At 42.4% G+C, this 15252-nt stretch overlaps 1 protein-coding gene across 1 annotated transcript; it reads right to left on the reverse strand.

The window, feature by feature from the left end:
- Positions 1 to 212: 212 nt before the first annotated feature.
- ZNF225 (zinc finger protein 225) lies at positions 213 to 15251 on the reverse strand. The gene is made up of 5 exons (XM_033224815.1): positions 15046 to 15251; positions 12857 to 12939; positions 10068 to 10194; positions 9808 to 9900; positions 213 to 2163 (listed from the first exon to the last, which is right to left on the reverse strand). Exons 2-5 carry the CDS (start codon positions 12869 to 12871, stop codon positions 278 to 280), a joined length of 2121 nt encoding a protein of 706 aa, XP_033080706.1. The 5' UTR covers positions 12872 to 12939; positions 15046 to 15251; the 3' UTR covers positions 213 to 277.
- Position 15252: the final 1 nt, after the last annotated feature.

The following is a 15252-nucleotide window of genomic DNA, read 5'->3' on the forward strand; positions in this document are numbered from 1 at the left end:
TGAGGAGGCAGGGCCAAAGGTAGCCAAAGGTTGGTTAATGAATACAGAAATACAGGCAGGTAGGAGGAATAAGTTCTAGTGTTTTACACCACTACAGGGTGACTGTAATTAACAGCGTATTATTTTCAAATAGCTAGAAGAGTTAATTTTAAAGGTTCCCAACACAAAGAAATGATAAATGTTTGAGGTGATAGATACGTTAATTATACTGATTTGATCATTACACATCGTATACTTGTATCAACTATCACATGTGCCCCATAAACGAGTACAATAATTATGTGTCATTTAAAAATAATGACAAAAGCATATCAAGATTCAAGCGCCTCTTGTAACGCTTCCCACAGTCCTCACATTTAGATGTTTTCTCTCCACTGTGGTCTCTTTGTTGGTCTTTAAGACATGAACTGTGTACAATGCTTTTCCCACAGTCCTCACATTGAAGTACTTCTTCTCTACTGTGGACTCTCTGATGGGTTCGATGAGTTGAGGCCCATCTGAAGCCCTTTTCACACTTCTCACATTTGTATGGCTTTTCCCCAGTGTGAACCCTCTGATGGGAATGAAGCTGTGATTTGTCAGTAAATCTCTTCCCACATTCTTCACATTTGAATGGCTTTTCATCACCATGGAGTCTCTTATGATTCAAAATACTTGATGCCCGGCTAAAGCTCTTCCCACATTCTTTACAGTTATAAGGTCTCTCTCCGGTGTGGACCCTCTGGTGCATGTCAAGATTAAACTTACTGTTGAAGCCCTTCCCACACTCTTCACATTTGTATGGCTTTACTCCAGTGTGGACTCTGCGATGAGAATAAAGTTGTGAATTCTGAGTAAATCTTTTCCCACACTCTTCACATTTGAATGGTTTTTCTCCACTGTGGACTCTACGATGGGTATAAAGTTGTGAATTCTGAGTAAATCTTTTCCCACATTCTTCACATTTAAATGGTTTTTCTCCACTGTGGATTCTCTGATGATTCAAAAGACACGAGGCCCAGCCAAAGCTCTTCCCACATTCTTTACAATTATAGGGTTTCTCTCCTCTGTGGACCCTCTGATGAAAGTCAAGATCCAACCTCCTTTTGTAACCCTTCCCACACTCCTCACATCTATATGGCTTTTCTCCACTGTGGGCTCTCTGGTGAGAATAACGTTGTGAATTTGTATAAAATCCCTTCCCACATTCTTCGCATTTGAATGGTGTCTCTCCACTGTGGACTCGCACATGTCTTGAAAGACCGGAGGCCCATCTGAAGCTCTTTCCACATTCTTTACAATTATATGGCTTCTCCCCTGTGTGGTCCATCTGATGCTTATAAAGATCTTGCCTATAAATGAAGCATTTTCCACATTCCTCACATTTGTACCGTTTCTCTCCTGTGTGGACCATGCGATGACTGTTAAGTGCTGATTTCAGACCAAAGCTCTTACCACATATATCACATCTGAATGGTTTCTCTTGCATGTGAACCATGGAATGCCTATTAAGATTTGCTCTACTACGGAAGCTCTTACAACATATATCACATGTGAATGGCTTCTCCCCAGTATGGATTCTTTGATGTTCCTGAAGCTGGGAATCATGAATGAAGGCCTTCCCACATTTTTCACAAACATGAGGTTTCACTCCTGTGTGTAATTTACGATGAACATAAAGTCCTGATCTACGACTAAAGCCTTTCCCACACTGCTCACATTTGAATGGTTTCTCTCCAGTGTGGATTCTCTGATGAATTTGCAGATGTGAGCTCTGATTGAATTCCTTACCACACACATCACAATTATAGAGTTTCTCCCCCATGTGAACTCTCCGATGAATACGAAGAGCTGAGCTATAACAGAAACTCTTTCCACATTCATCACATGTATGAGACTTATCTCTTGACTGTAATTGTTGATGAAGATCAAGGATGGAGACATCACTAAAGGATTTTTTACACTTCCTACCCTCAGAAGATTTCTGTCTTATGTGAATTATAGATAGTCCTGCATCAACCTGGCAGGGCATATCATCTTCTTTGGAGAACTGAAAGCTGTTTACCATGGAGTCTTGAAACCTGGTTAAGTCACTTGAAATTTGTTCCCAGTTTTGATGGCTGAACAACCCTTCATGTGTTCCTGCTTCTGGAACAGTCTCCATCTCAGTTTGGATCTTGCCTCCTATAATGACACAGAATTAAGAGATGTGGGCAAGTAAAGCCTTTATTCAATGTTATCAAGATTTCATACTTAGGACATAGCCTAAAATTTTATTAAATACAGGGAATGTTCAGATTATATTTTCCTTTTTTTAAGAGAGTGTCTGGCCGGGCGCGGTGGCTCAAGCCTGTAATCCCAGCACTTTGGGAGGCCGAGACGGGCGGATCACGAGGTCAGGAGATCGAGACCATCCTGGCTAACACTGTGAAACCCCGTCTCTACTGAAAAATACAAAAAACTAGCCGGGCGAGGTGGCGGGCGCCTGTAGTCCCAGCTACTTGGGAGGCTGAGGCAGGAGAATGGCGTGAACCCGGGAGGCGGAGCTTGCAGTGAGCTGAGATCCGGCCACTGCACTCCAGCCCCCCCGGCGACAGAGTGAGACTCCGTCTCAAAAAAAAAAAAAAAAAAAAAAAAGAGAGTGTCTCCCTCTGTCACCCAGGCTGGAGTGCAGGGACACAATCATGGCTCATTGCAGCCTTGACCTCCTGGGCTCAAGTGATCCTCCCACGTCCGCCTCCTGAGTAGCTAGGACTACAGGCACATACCACCATGACTAGCTAATTTTTACATTTTTTTGAAGAGATGAGGTCTTGCTACATTGCCAAGGCTGGTCTTGAACTCCTGGCCACAAGTGATACTCCCATCTTGGCCTCCCAAAGTGCTGGGATTACAGGCTTGAGCCACTGTGCCCAGCCAATGTGTTTTTCAAGTACACTATGGACTCTCGTTTGCATGAGACCAATTCAGAACCACACCAAGTGTCAGATGTGAAATACTTGGTAGAGCTGGGCGCGGTGGCTCAAGCCTGTAATCCCAGCACTTTGGGAGGCCGAGACGGGCGGATCACGAGGTCAGGAGATCGAGACCATCCTGGATAACATGGTGAAACCCTGTCTCTACTAAAAAGTACAAAAACTAGCCGGGCGAGGTGGTGGGTGCCTGTAGTCCCAGCTACTCGGGAGGCTGAGGCAGGAGAATGCCGTAAACCCAAGAGGCGGAGCTTGCAGTGAGCTGAGATCCGGCCACTGCACTCCAGCCTGGGCGACAGAGCCAGACTCCGTCTCAAAAAAAAAAAAAGAAATACTTGGTAGAAATAAAACCTTACATAGTAAATTATGTAACTAATAAATTATGTAAACAGTGAAGTATGAATCAAAAGTGAACTTTAAGGAGAAGCCACAACATCATCAAAACTTTGTATATTTTAGTTTGTATTGCATATCCTTATGAAGTAAAGAAATTATCCTAAGTCACAAAGAGGCCTGGGTGATGTCCTCAGCATCTGACAGGCAATCTCTTGGTCCTAAAATGTCATGCCTGAGGAAAGTGTCTTTGTTTGCCTGAAGGCAAACAAATATGAGGTTTCACTCCTATGTGTAATTTACGATGAACATAAAGTCCTGATCTACGACTAAAGCCTTTCCCATACTGCTCACATATGAATGGTTTCTTTCCAGTGTGGATTCTCTGATGAATTTGCAGGTGTGAGCTCTGCAAAACTAAAGCATCATATATGAAGGGAAGTGCTATCTCCTGGCAGGAGACCAACCAGCACAAAAATAAAGCATGAAACCACCAAAGCTAAGAAACCTCACAGAGTCCATTGCACACCCCAGCTACCTCCACCTGAACAGGCATTGATATCTATGGTTGAGAGACCCACAGACAGTTCATATCACAGGACTCTGTGCAGACAGCCCCCAGTACCAGCCCAGAGCTGGCTAGACTTGCTGAGTAGCTAGACCCAGAATAGAGACAACAATCACTACAGTTTGGCTCACAGGAGGCCACATCCATAGGAAAAGGGGGAGAGTACTACATCAAGGGAACACCCTGTGGGACAAAAGAAGCTGAACAACAGTCTTCAGCCCTAGACCTTCCCTCTGACAGAGCCTACCCAAATGAGAAAACCAACTATAGTAATATGACAAAACAAGGTACTTTAACATCCACCAAAAAATCACACTAGTTCACCAGCAATGGATCCAAAAAAAGAAGAAATCCCTCATTTACCTGAAAAGGAATTCAGGAGGTTAGTTATTAAGCTAATCAGGGAGGCACCAGAGAAAGGCAAAGCCCAGGGCAAGGAAATCCAAAAAGCGATACAATAAGTGAAGGGAGAAATATTCAAGGAAATAGATAGCTTAAAAAAAACCAATACAAAATTCAGGAAACACTGGACACACTTATAGAAATGCAAAATGGTCTGGAAAGTCTCAGCTATAGAATTGAATAAGTAGAAGAAAGACATTCAGAGCTTCAAGACAAGTTCTTCGAGTTAACCCAATCCAACAAAGACAAAGAAAAAAGAATAAGAAAATATGAACAAAGCCTCAAAGAAGTATGGGATTATGTTAAATTACTAAACCTAAGAATAATCAGTGTTCCTGAGGAAGAAGAGAATTCTAAAAGCTTGGAAAACACATTTGGGGAAATAATAGAAAACTTCCCCAGCTGTGCTAGATGCCTAGACATCCAAATACAAGAAGCACAAACAATGCTTGGGAAATTCATTGCAAAAAGATCATTGCCTAGGCACATTGTCATCAGGTTATCCAAAGTTAAGACGAAGGAAAAAATCTTAAGAGCTGTGAGACAGAAGCACCAGGTAACCTATAAAGGAAAACCTATCAGATTAACAGCAGATTACTCAATAGAAACCCTACAAGCTAGAAGGGATTGGGGCCCTATCTTCAGCCTCCTCCAACAAAACAATTATCAGCCAAGAATTTTGTATCCACCAAAACTAAGCATCATATATGAAGGGAAGATACAGTCTTTTTCAGACAAATGCTGAGAGAATTTCCCAAGCCACCACTACAAGAACTGCTAAAAGGAGCTCTAAATCTTGAAACAAATCCTGGAAACACATCAAAATGGAACCTCTTTAAAGCATAAATCATACAGGACCTATAAAACAAAAACATATTAGAAAGCAAAAACAAAAAAATTTAAAAACCAAAGTACACAGGCAACAAATAGCAAGATGAATGCAATGGCACCTCATATCTCAATACTAACATTGAATGTAAATGGCCTAAATGCTCCACTTAAAAGATACAGAACTGCAGAATGGATATGAGCTCACCAGCCAACCATCTGCTACCTTCAGGTGACTTACCTAACACATAAGGAGTCATATAAACTTAAAGTAAAAGGGTGGAAAAGGCATTTCATGCAAATGGACACCAAAAAATGAGCAGGGGTAACTATTCTTGTATCAGACAAAACAAACTTTAAAGCAACAGCAGTTAAAAGAGACAAAGACGGGCATTATATAATGGTAAAAGGCCGGCCGGGCGCACACGCCTGTCATCCCAGCACTTTTGGAGGCCGAGGCGGGCAGATCACGAGGTCAGGAGATCGAGACCATCCTGGCTAACACGGTGAAACCCTGTCTCTACTAAAAAACTACAAAAAAATTAGCCAGGCAGGGTGGCAGGCGCCTGTAGTCCCAGCTACTCAGGAGGCTGAGACAGGAGAATGGCGTGAAACTGGGAGGTGGAGCTTGTAGTGAGCTGAGATCTTGCCACCACACTCCAGCCTGGGCAACAGAGTGAGACTCCATCTCAAAAAAAAAGAAAAAAAGAGAATTCAGCAAAGTTTCCAGATACAAGATTAATGTACACAAATCAGTAGCTCTTCTATACACCGCCAGCAACCAAGCAGAGAATCAAATCAAGAACTGAACCCCTATTATAATAGCTGCAAAAAAAATAATAAAATACTCAGGAATACACATAACCAAGGAGTCAAAAGACCTCTACAAGGAAAACAACAGAACGCTGCTGAAAGAAATCACTGATGACACAAACAAATGGAAACACATCTCATGCTCATGGATGGGTGGAATCAATATTGTGAAAATGACCATACTGCTAAAAGCAATCTACAAATTAAATGCAATCCCTATCAAAATATCACCATCATTCTTCATAGAATTAGAAAAAACAATTCTAAAATTCATATGGAACCAAAAAAAGAGCTCACAGAGCCAAAGCAAGACTAAAGCAAAAAGAACATATCTGGAGGCATCACATTAACTGATTTCAAACTATACTATAAGACCATAGTCACCAAAATAGTGTGGTACTGGCATAAAAATAGGCACATAGACCAAAGGAACAGAATAGAGAACCCAGAAATAAACCCAAATCCTTACAGTCAACTGATCTTCGACAAAGCAAACAAAAACATAAAGTGGGGAAAGGACACCCTTTTCAACAAATGGTGCTGGGATAATTGGCTAGCCACGTGTAGGAGAATGAAACTGGGTCTTCATCTCTCACCTTATACAAAAATCAATTCAAGATAGATTAAGGACTCAAATCTAATACCTGAAACTATAAAAATTCTAGAAGACAACATTGGAAAAATCCTTCTAGCCATTGGCTTAGGCAAGGATTTCATGATCAAGAACCCAAAAGCAAATGCAATAAAAACAAAGATAAATAATTGGGACCTAATTAAACTAAAGAGCTTTTGCACAGCAAAAGGAACAGTCACTAGAATAAACAGACAGCCCACAAAGTGGGAAAATATCTTTACAATCTGTACATCTGACAAAGAACTAATATCCAGAATCTACAACAAACTCAAACAAATCAGTAAGAAAAAATCAAACAACCCCATCAAAACGTGGGCTAAAACATGAATAGACAATTCTCAAAAAAATATAGATATATGGTCAACAAACATATTTTTAAAAACTCAAAATCACTAATGATCAGGGAACTGCAAATCAAAACCACAGTATGATACCACCTTACTCCTGCAAGAATGGCCATAATCAAAAATCAAAAAACAGTAGATGTTGGCGTGGATGTGGTGATAGGGAACACTTCTACACAGCTGGTGGGAATGTAAACTAGTACAGGCACTATGGAAAACAATGTGGAAATTCCTTAAAGAACTAAAAGTAGAACTACCATTTGATCCAGCAATACCACTACTGGGTATCTATCCAGAGGAAAAGAAGTCATTACGCGAAAAAGATACTTGCACACGCATATTTATAGCAGCACAATTCAAAATTGCAAAATCATGGAACCAACACAAATGCCCATCAATCAACGAGTGAATAAAGAAACTGTGGTATTATATATGATGGAACACTACTCAGTCATAAAAAGGAATGAATTAATAGCATTTGCAGCAACCTAGATGAGACTGGAAACTATGATTCTAAGTGAAGTAACTCAGGAATGGAAAACCAAACATCATATGTTCTCACTGATATGTGGGAGCTAACCTATGAGGATGCACAGGCATAAGAATGAGACAATGGCCTGTAATCCCAGCACTTTGGGAGGCTGAGGCAGGTGGGTCACGAGGTCAGGAGATCAAGACCATCCTGGCTAACATGGTGAAACCCCATCTCTACTAAAAATATTTTTAAAATTAGCAGGGCATGGTGGCAGGCGCCTGTAGTCCCAGCTACTCGGGAGGCTGAGGCAGGAGAATGGCATGAACCCGGGAGGTGGAGCTTACAGTGAGCCGAGATCGCGCCACTGCACTCTAGCCTGGGCGACAGAGCGAGACTCCATCTCAAAAATAAAAAATAAAAAATAAAATGAGACAATGGACTTTGGGGACTTGCAGGAAAGAATGGGAGGAGGGCAAGAGATAAAAGACTACAAATATGGTGTAGTATATACTGCTCAGGTGATGAGTGCACCAAATTCTCACAAATCACTAAAGAACTTATGTAACCAAATACCACCTATACTCCAATAACTTACAGAAAAAATTTTTAAAAATAAAAATTAAAAAAAAAGCTCCAAGACAAGTCAGAGAGAAGGCATATTACTCAGTGTGGTCATAAAAAAAACACTTAGAAGTTTCCATGGGATGTGGGTGAACTGCATGTACCTAAAAATAGTATCCCAACAAGGAATCCTAAGAAAGTTCTAATTAGATAGGCAGCCATCAAAAGACAGAAACATGTTCTGCAATAGCTCTCATTCACCCTAGTTTGTGTATTACTTATTAACTATCTATCTCCATGATTCCTGGAGACACTGAAGTTCCCCTCATCCATTAATTTATTTATCAGGATAATAAATAATTAGATACCTGCCATGTACCAGAACAATACCTTCTAGCCTGTGAATAGATAGCCATGAGCAAAACAGCTAAAATTCCTCCTCTTAGATATCACATTCCTGGGGGTAAAGGTGACAGATAAATAGAAAGACATAAAACACAGTGCAAGACAGCACAAGAAGAAAAAAATAGAACAGTGTTTGGTTTGTTTTTTTGAGACAGAGTCTCACTTTGTCACCAAGGCTGGAGTGCGGTGGCGCCATCTCGGCTCGCTGCAACCTCCGCCTCCTGGGTTCAAGTGATTCTCCTGCCTCAGCCTCCTGAGTAGCTGAGACTACAGGCACATGCTACCACACCTGGCTAATTCTGTATTTTTAGTAGAGATGGGATTTCATCATGTTGGCCAGGCTGGTGTCGAATTCCTGACCTCAGTGATCCACTTGCCTTGATCTCTGAAAGTAGTGGGATTATGGGCGTGAGCTACAGCGCCTGGCCTAGAACAGTATTTTGAATACAGTAGCTGGAAATGGCCTCTCTAAAACTGAACAGAGACTTGAATATACTTAAAGGAGAAGCCAGAAAGTTTTGAGGTGAAAGAGTATTCTGATCAGAGAGAAGAGCAAGTAAGGGCTCTCGAGGCAGAAGCTTCAGTAGTAGACAGAACAATGATTCATAAAAGATGTCCACATCCAGTACCCAAGACCTACAAACATGTTATATTACACAGCAAGGGGGACTGGGATTGCAGATGCAATTAAGGTCACTAATCAGCTAACTAGAAAGTGAGGTCATTGTGGATCATCCAGGGGTAACCAACACAATCAAAAGGAACCTGAAAGGCAGGAGACGGAGGCATAAGAAGAGTGGCAGAGTGAGCATGACTATGGAAGAAGGATCAGAAATGCAAAGTAGCTGCCTTTGAAGATGGAGGAAGGGTAACAAGAGCCAAGGAGTGCCTAGAGACTGGTAAACCAAAATAAAGGCTTCTCCCCAAGAGCATCCAGAAAAACAAACACCTACAGACACCTTGATAATTATCCAGTGAGATGTATCAGACTTCAGGCCTAAAGAACAGAAAGATAATAAATTTTTGTTGCTTAGTCAAGTAAATGTGTGGTCATTGGTTACTACAACAGGCAATACAGTGTCTTTGGCAGGTTGCAAAAATGCTATGGAGGACAGTGTGGCTGGAAAGACAAGGCAAAAGGGAGAGGACAGGAGATGCAGTCAGAGAGGTGGTAGGGGATGAACAGCATATTACATGGTCTCTAAAAGGCACTTAAAACACTTGTAACTTAAGTAAACATAAGCAGCCAGAAAGGCTTTTGAACCGAGGAATGGAAATCTGACTTACATTTCCTAAGCAACAGACTGGCTGCCATGTGGAAAACAGATGTCAGGGTGGGAAAAGTGGGAGCAGGGCAACCAGCCGAAAGTCGGCTATAATAATTCAGGAAAGAAGTTTGGCTATTTAGACTAGGGCAACAGAGCTGGGCAACAGATAGAAGTAAAACAGATGGGAGAGTCATGCACAAGGACACACAGTTGCTTGCTTCTTACCTAAATTCCCTTCTCTTTGGGTTACTGTCTCCATCATCCAAAACTTTTCTTCCTTTAGGAAGTGGAAAGTATCTCTGTGGAGTGGTTGATGCCCTGTGAACATGAAAAGTCAGGTGCTTAACGCTAATACATCCTAGAAAAAAATCTAAGTAAAATTTACTAGAAACTTAGGTTCCCAATGCATACTCAAACTGGAACCCTCCAAGATACAAAGCCACCCCTGGCCCTGACGTTCCCTTACAAAGAACGCCTGTCCTCACCCACTGACAGTAGGTTCCTGAAGTTCTCCAGCATCACTTCTCGGTATAGTTTCCTCTGGGCAAGGTCCAGCAGCCTCAGCTCTTCCTCACTGAAGACCACAGCCACATCTTTAAAGGTCACTACCTCCTACAGCATCAAACATATGCAACCTCAGTCTCACGACCAATGACTACTGAGAGAGGGGTGGCACAGAGCAAACACAGGGGAGGGAAGACAAGCTGTTTTGGATCTTGAGAGACATAGGTCAACACATAGATTTCCTTCTTTTATTTTTTATTTATTTATTTTATTTATTTATTTATTTTTGAGACAGTCTTGCTCTGTTGCCCAGGATGGAGTACAGTGGCGTGATTTTGGCTCACTGCAACCTCCGCCTCTTGGGTTCAAGTGATCCTCCCACTTCAGCCTCCTAAGTAGCTGGGATTACAGGTGCCCACCACCATGCCTGGCTAATTTTTGTATTTTTAGTAGAGATGGGGTTTCACCACATTGGCCAGGCTGGTCTCAAACTCCTGACCTCAGGTGATCCGCTTGCCTTGGCCTCCCAAAGTGCTGGGATTACAGACATGAGCCACTGCGCCCAGCCAACTCATAGATTTTCTACTCATTCTGTCTGTATCCTGACAATGATGGATTTTCCTGAGATCCACCAGAAGTTCAATGATGGAAAAGACCTCCTGTAGGTTTACTTTCTGCACTTACTGAGTTTCCTTGTAAGTAACCCTGTAGGACTCTAAATGCAACATCCTGAGCTGCACGTATATAGGTTTCAATGAATCTTGCCAACTGCCCCAGTAACATTTAGCAATTCAGTCCCAGTCTTGTCTGATAATTCCCATTGTTCTCATACTTGAACCCTGAATGTTATCATTTTTCTTTAATATCTGCCACCAAACTAACAAGCTTGTGGTAACCTGTGTGGGACAGTTATGCAGTACATCCTCTGTACTCTCAAGGCATAAACTACATACATTAATTGCAGCATTGATCTACGATCTGCAGACAGTGTGCCTAGGAGCACATCCCAAGGCTCTGTGCCTTCCTGGTCACATGACCTTGGACAAGTTCACCTATTTATTCCCTCTCTAACAATTTTCATATTATAGTTTTTTCAGTGATTAAACAAGGAAATACATGGAGCATTGGGAAAGTTGATCAGTACAGACTAAATACCTAATAAACAGTAGCTTTAAAAAATTTTTTTTATTATTACTATCATTGTTGCCATCCATTTTATCTCATTTCATGTCTGCACAGTATTTCAAAGAATTGATAATCTATTTTTATCTACTCTAAATAATCCTTAATTTCATATATGCTCATTAATACCAATCCTGTAAAAAAAATTTGGGGTAGATTTTACTCCTGTTTATTTAAAATAATTTTAAATGAAAATTAAAATGTCAATAAATAGGCATATTTAAAATTGTGATCATATAATATCAGGTCTCAATTTTTTACTAAACTCTGATCTTTCAAGAGGATACATGTACACTGATTTGTCTTACCATAATCAAGAGCAGGTTATCAATTTTCCCATGATTTTTATAATCATATTAGGAAGAATTTAACAGTTTCACTTATTTGATTATAAATAATACCATCGCCTTTTCAAATATTTATTGGCCATCTCAATTTCTCCTTTTAACTTACCTGTTAATGTCCTTTATTCATATTCCTTTGGATTTTCTTTTTCTATTCTGTACATAAGATTCTTTTTTTTTTTTTTTGAGACGGAGTCTCGCTCTAGCCCGGGCTGGAGTGCAGTGGCCCAATCTCAGCTCACTGCAAGCTCCGCCTCCCAGGTTTACGCCATTCTCCTGCCTCAGCCTCCGGAGTAGCTGGGACTAGAGGCGCCCGCCACCTCGCCCGGCTAGTTTTTTTTTTTTTGTATTTTTTAGTAGAGACGGGGTTTCACCATGTTAGCCAGGATGGTCTCAATCTCCTGACCTCGTGATCCGCCTGTCTCGGCCTCCCAAAGTGCTGGGATTACAGGCTTGAGCCACCGCGCCCGGCCATAAGATTCTTATGTTGGATTTTATCTTTTTTAGATATACAAGTAGTGAATATTTTCGCTCTAGGCTGTTATATTTTCTGGTAACATTGTGTGCGGTATCCTTTACCATACTGAAAGTAAAGATTTTCTATCATGACTATGGTTATTACTGTCCTTGAGTGCCTGGGGCACTGGGTCCATCTGAGTAGGTGTCAAGTCAGAAAGAAAGGTCACCCCGAAATGGTGCCTGGGAGGAGCAGTGCCATGTGTGGATGCTGGCTCTCGGGCTGGAACAACACAACAGGCTATAACTGCTTAACTGCAGCTTCACACAAGGATTATTGGAGGTGTTCACACAGGAGGAGCTAGATTCTGTTTCTCCCATGCTATATCTCTGTTGTACTCCCTAAGTCTTCCCAAGACAGAAGAACATCTGAGAATAAGAGTAGTCAGATGAAATACGGTCAGGCACGGTGGCTCACACCTGCAATCCCAGCACTTTGGGAGGCTGAGGTGGGTGCATCACCTGAGGTCAGGAGTTTGAGACCAGCCTGGCCAAGATGGTGAAACACCATCTCTACGAAAAATACAAAAATTAGCCAGGTGTGGTGGTGTGTGCCTGTACTCCCAGCTACTTGGGAGGCTGAAGCAGGAGAATTACTTGAACTTGGGAGGCAGAGATTGCAATGAGCCAAAATCAGGCCACTGCACTCCATCTTTGGTGCCAGAACAAGACTCCATCTCAAAAATAAAAAAGAAATTTTAACAGCAAGAGAGGCAAGCTGTATTCACCTTCAACGTGTTCATTTTTCCTCCTATTTCAGGGAATATTCAGAGTCCTGAGTGATGCAACTCGAGGGAAAGCAGAATCCTGCCTGGAAAGTACCAGGGAAAGCAGAAAAAGAGACATGAAAGTGTGGCCAGGGATGCCGTCCGCCAACACGAATGTGTATTGTAAATGAACACATGAATGTTCACAACAGCATCATTCATAGTAACCCAAAACCGTACACCAACAAATGCCCTCCTATGAGTACAGGGACAGACAAATTGTGGCCTATCCTTACAATGGAATCTTATTTGGAAATTAAAAGGAATGAAGTACTGATTCATGCTACACCACACATGAACTTTGGAAACATTATGCTAAGTGAAAGAAGCCAGTCACATAGGAAGGCTCACATATTGCATGATCCTATTTCTATGAAGTTCCAGAGTAGGCAAGTGTATATAATGAGAAAGTAGGTAGGTGGTCTCTGCATATTTGAGGTGAGAAAGAGGATTAACTACAAGTGGGCATAAGGAGTCTTAATGGGGGATGAAAATGATTTAAACTAAATTATGGTGATGTTTATTCCACTCCACAAAGTTCCTAAAAATCATTAAAGTGCCAAGCGTGGTGGCTCACACCTGTAATCCCAGCATTTTGGGAGGCTGAGGCGGGTGGATCACGAGGTCAGGCGATCAAGACCATCCTGGATAACACGGTGAAACCTCGTCTCTACTAAAAATACAAAAAATTAGCCAGGTGTGGTGGCGGGTGCCTGTAGTCCCAGCTACTCCGGAGGCTGAGGCAGGAGAATGGCATGAACCCGGGAGGCGGAGCTTGCAGTGAGCCGAGATCGCGCCACTGCACTCCAGCCCAAGAGACAGAGCAAGACTCTGTCTCAAAAAAAAAAAAAAAAAAAAAAAAAAATCATTAAAGTGTACACATGAAATAGGTAGATTCTATGATATATAGAATATACCTCAATAAAATTGGACAAAGTATTGGTAATTGTTAATCCACATGTCATTTAACTTAATAAGACTGAATTCTGCATCCACACTGATAGAATATTTATAGTTGAATGAATGAATAAGGAAATGAAAAGTTAGCCGGGTGTGGTGGCAGGCACCTGTAATCCCAGCCACTTCGAAGGCTGAGGCAGGAGAATAGCTTGAACCCGGGGGGTGGAGGTTGCAGTGAGCTGAGATCCTGCCATGCACTCCAGCCTGGGAGACAAGAGTGAAACTCCGTCTCAAGGAAAAAAAAAAAAAGAGAGAGATTTACCACTTCTGTGGTATTCCCACCAAAAAAAAAATGCATATATTGAAGTTAAACATGAAATACATCAGAAAAACTCCAAATGAACATCTTTGACCAAAATAACTTCATCTATACTCTTCAAAAATAACAAGGATAAAATATCAAGAAAAAAAGATGAAAGCTATGCTATCTTTCAAGATTAAAGACTAGAAAAACATGACAACTGAAAGCAACACCCATGCCCTAAGACACATTCTATACACTCTCGGTTGGGGTGAGCATCTCTGTCAAAGAAAAAAGCCAAGGATCACTCAGGTAGAGCTTTGCCCTCAGAAGCCAAAAAGTCCCTCCCTGCAGCTCTTTTGGAAAGGTCGGGCTGGGTAAGGAGAAGGCTGTGAAACACCCTGACCGTGGTCGCCATGCGCCATAAAAGTTAAATGCGCCTCTCCCTTCATGGAAGTGGACGCAACCCTCGCTTTCCTAGAAAAGAGGTCAGAAGGCGTCCGGGATCATCCAGCGTCCTGCAGGGATCAGGGAGAAGGGCCAGTGCCCCTGCAGCTGGAGCTCTCACCCCACCCGGGGACCCGCTTCGTGGGAAATTAACAAGAGACCACCAGTCACCAAGTGACAGGGGTTGCTTTAAGGCTCTCATTTGTGTTACCTCTTCCAGTTCCCGAAACGATTCTATTAGGATGTTCCTAAAGTCCCCATCTTAAAGAACAGTAACGGTAGACCCAAGGAGATTAACATCCCAGCGTTTTATCGCGAGGACGTGGCCACGCGCGTGGGGTGCAGGGAGGCGGAGTGGGCGAGCTCAGAGCCCCGGAAACCCTAAAACCAGGGGAGACGCAACCCGACAAAGTCCCAAACACCCCGGGGACGCGAGGACAGCCCCAAGCCCTAGAAGGCTCCACTGACTAGAACGAAAACGGCGGCCCTCGCCCCGCCAAACCTCTGCTGTCCGAGGAGGCTTCTTTTCCCCTAATTCGATCACCAGTTGGTTGAGGATCCAATGCGTAGGTCCAGGAAATTCAGAAGGGTCCCGCGGAATTGACCCAAACCACCAGGGACAAAACTGCAGCAACCTTACAGTCCCGGAGCGGAAGTGCCTGCTACTCCACAGAGCGTCTGGACTCCACTTCCCAGAATGCCTGAGCCA

The sequence above is a fragment of the Trachypithecus francoisi genome, unplaced genomic scaffold, assembly GCF_009764315.1.
Source record: "Trachypithecus francoisi isolate TF-2019V2 unplaced genomic scaffold, Tfra_2.0 Lachesis_group12, whole genome shotgun sequence".
Classification (NCBI taxonomy): domain Eukaryota; kingdom Metazoa; phylum Chordata; class Mammalia; order Primates; family Cercopithecidae; genus Trachypithecus; species Trachypithecus francoisi.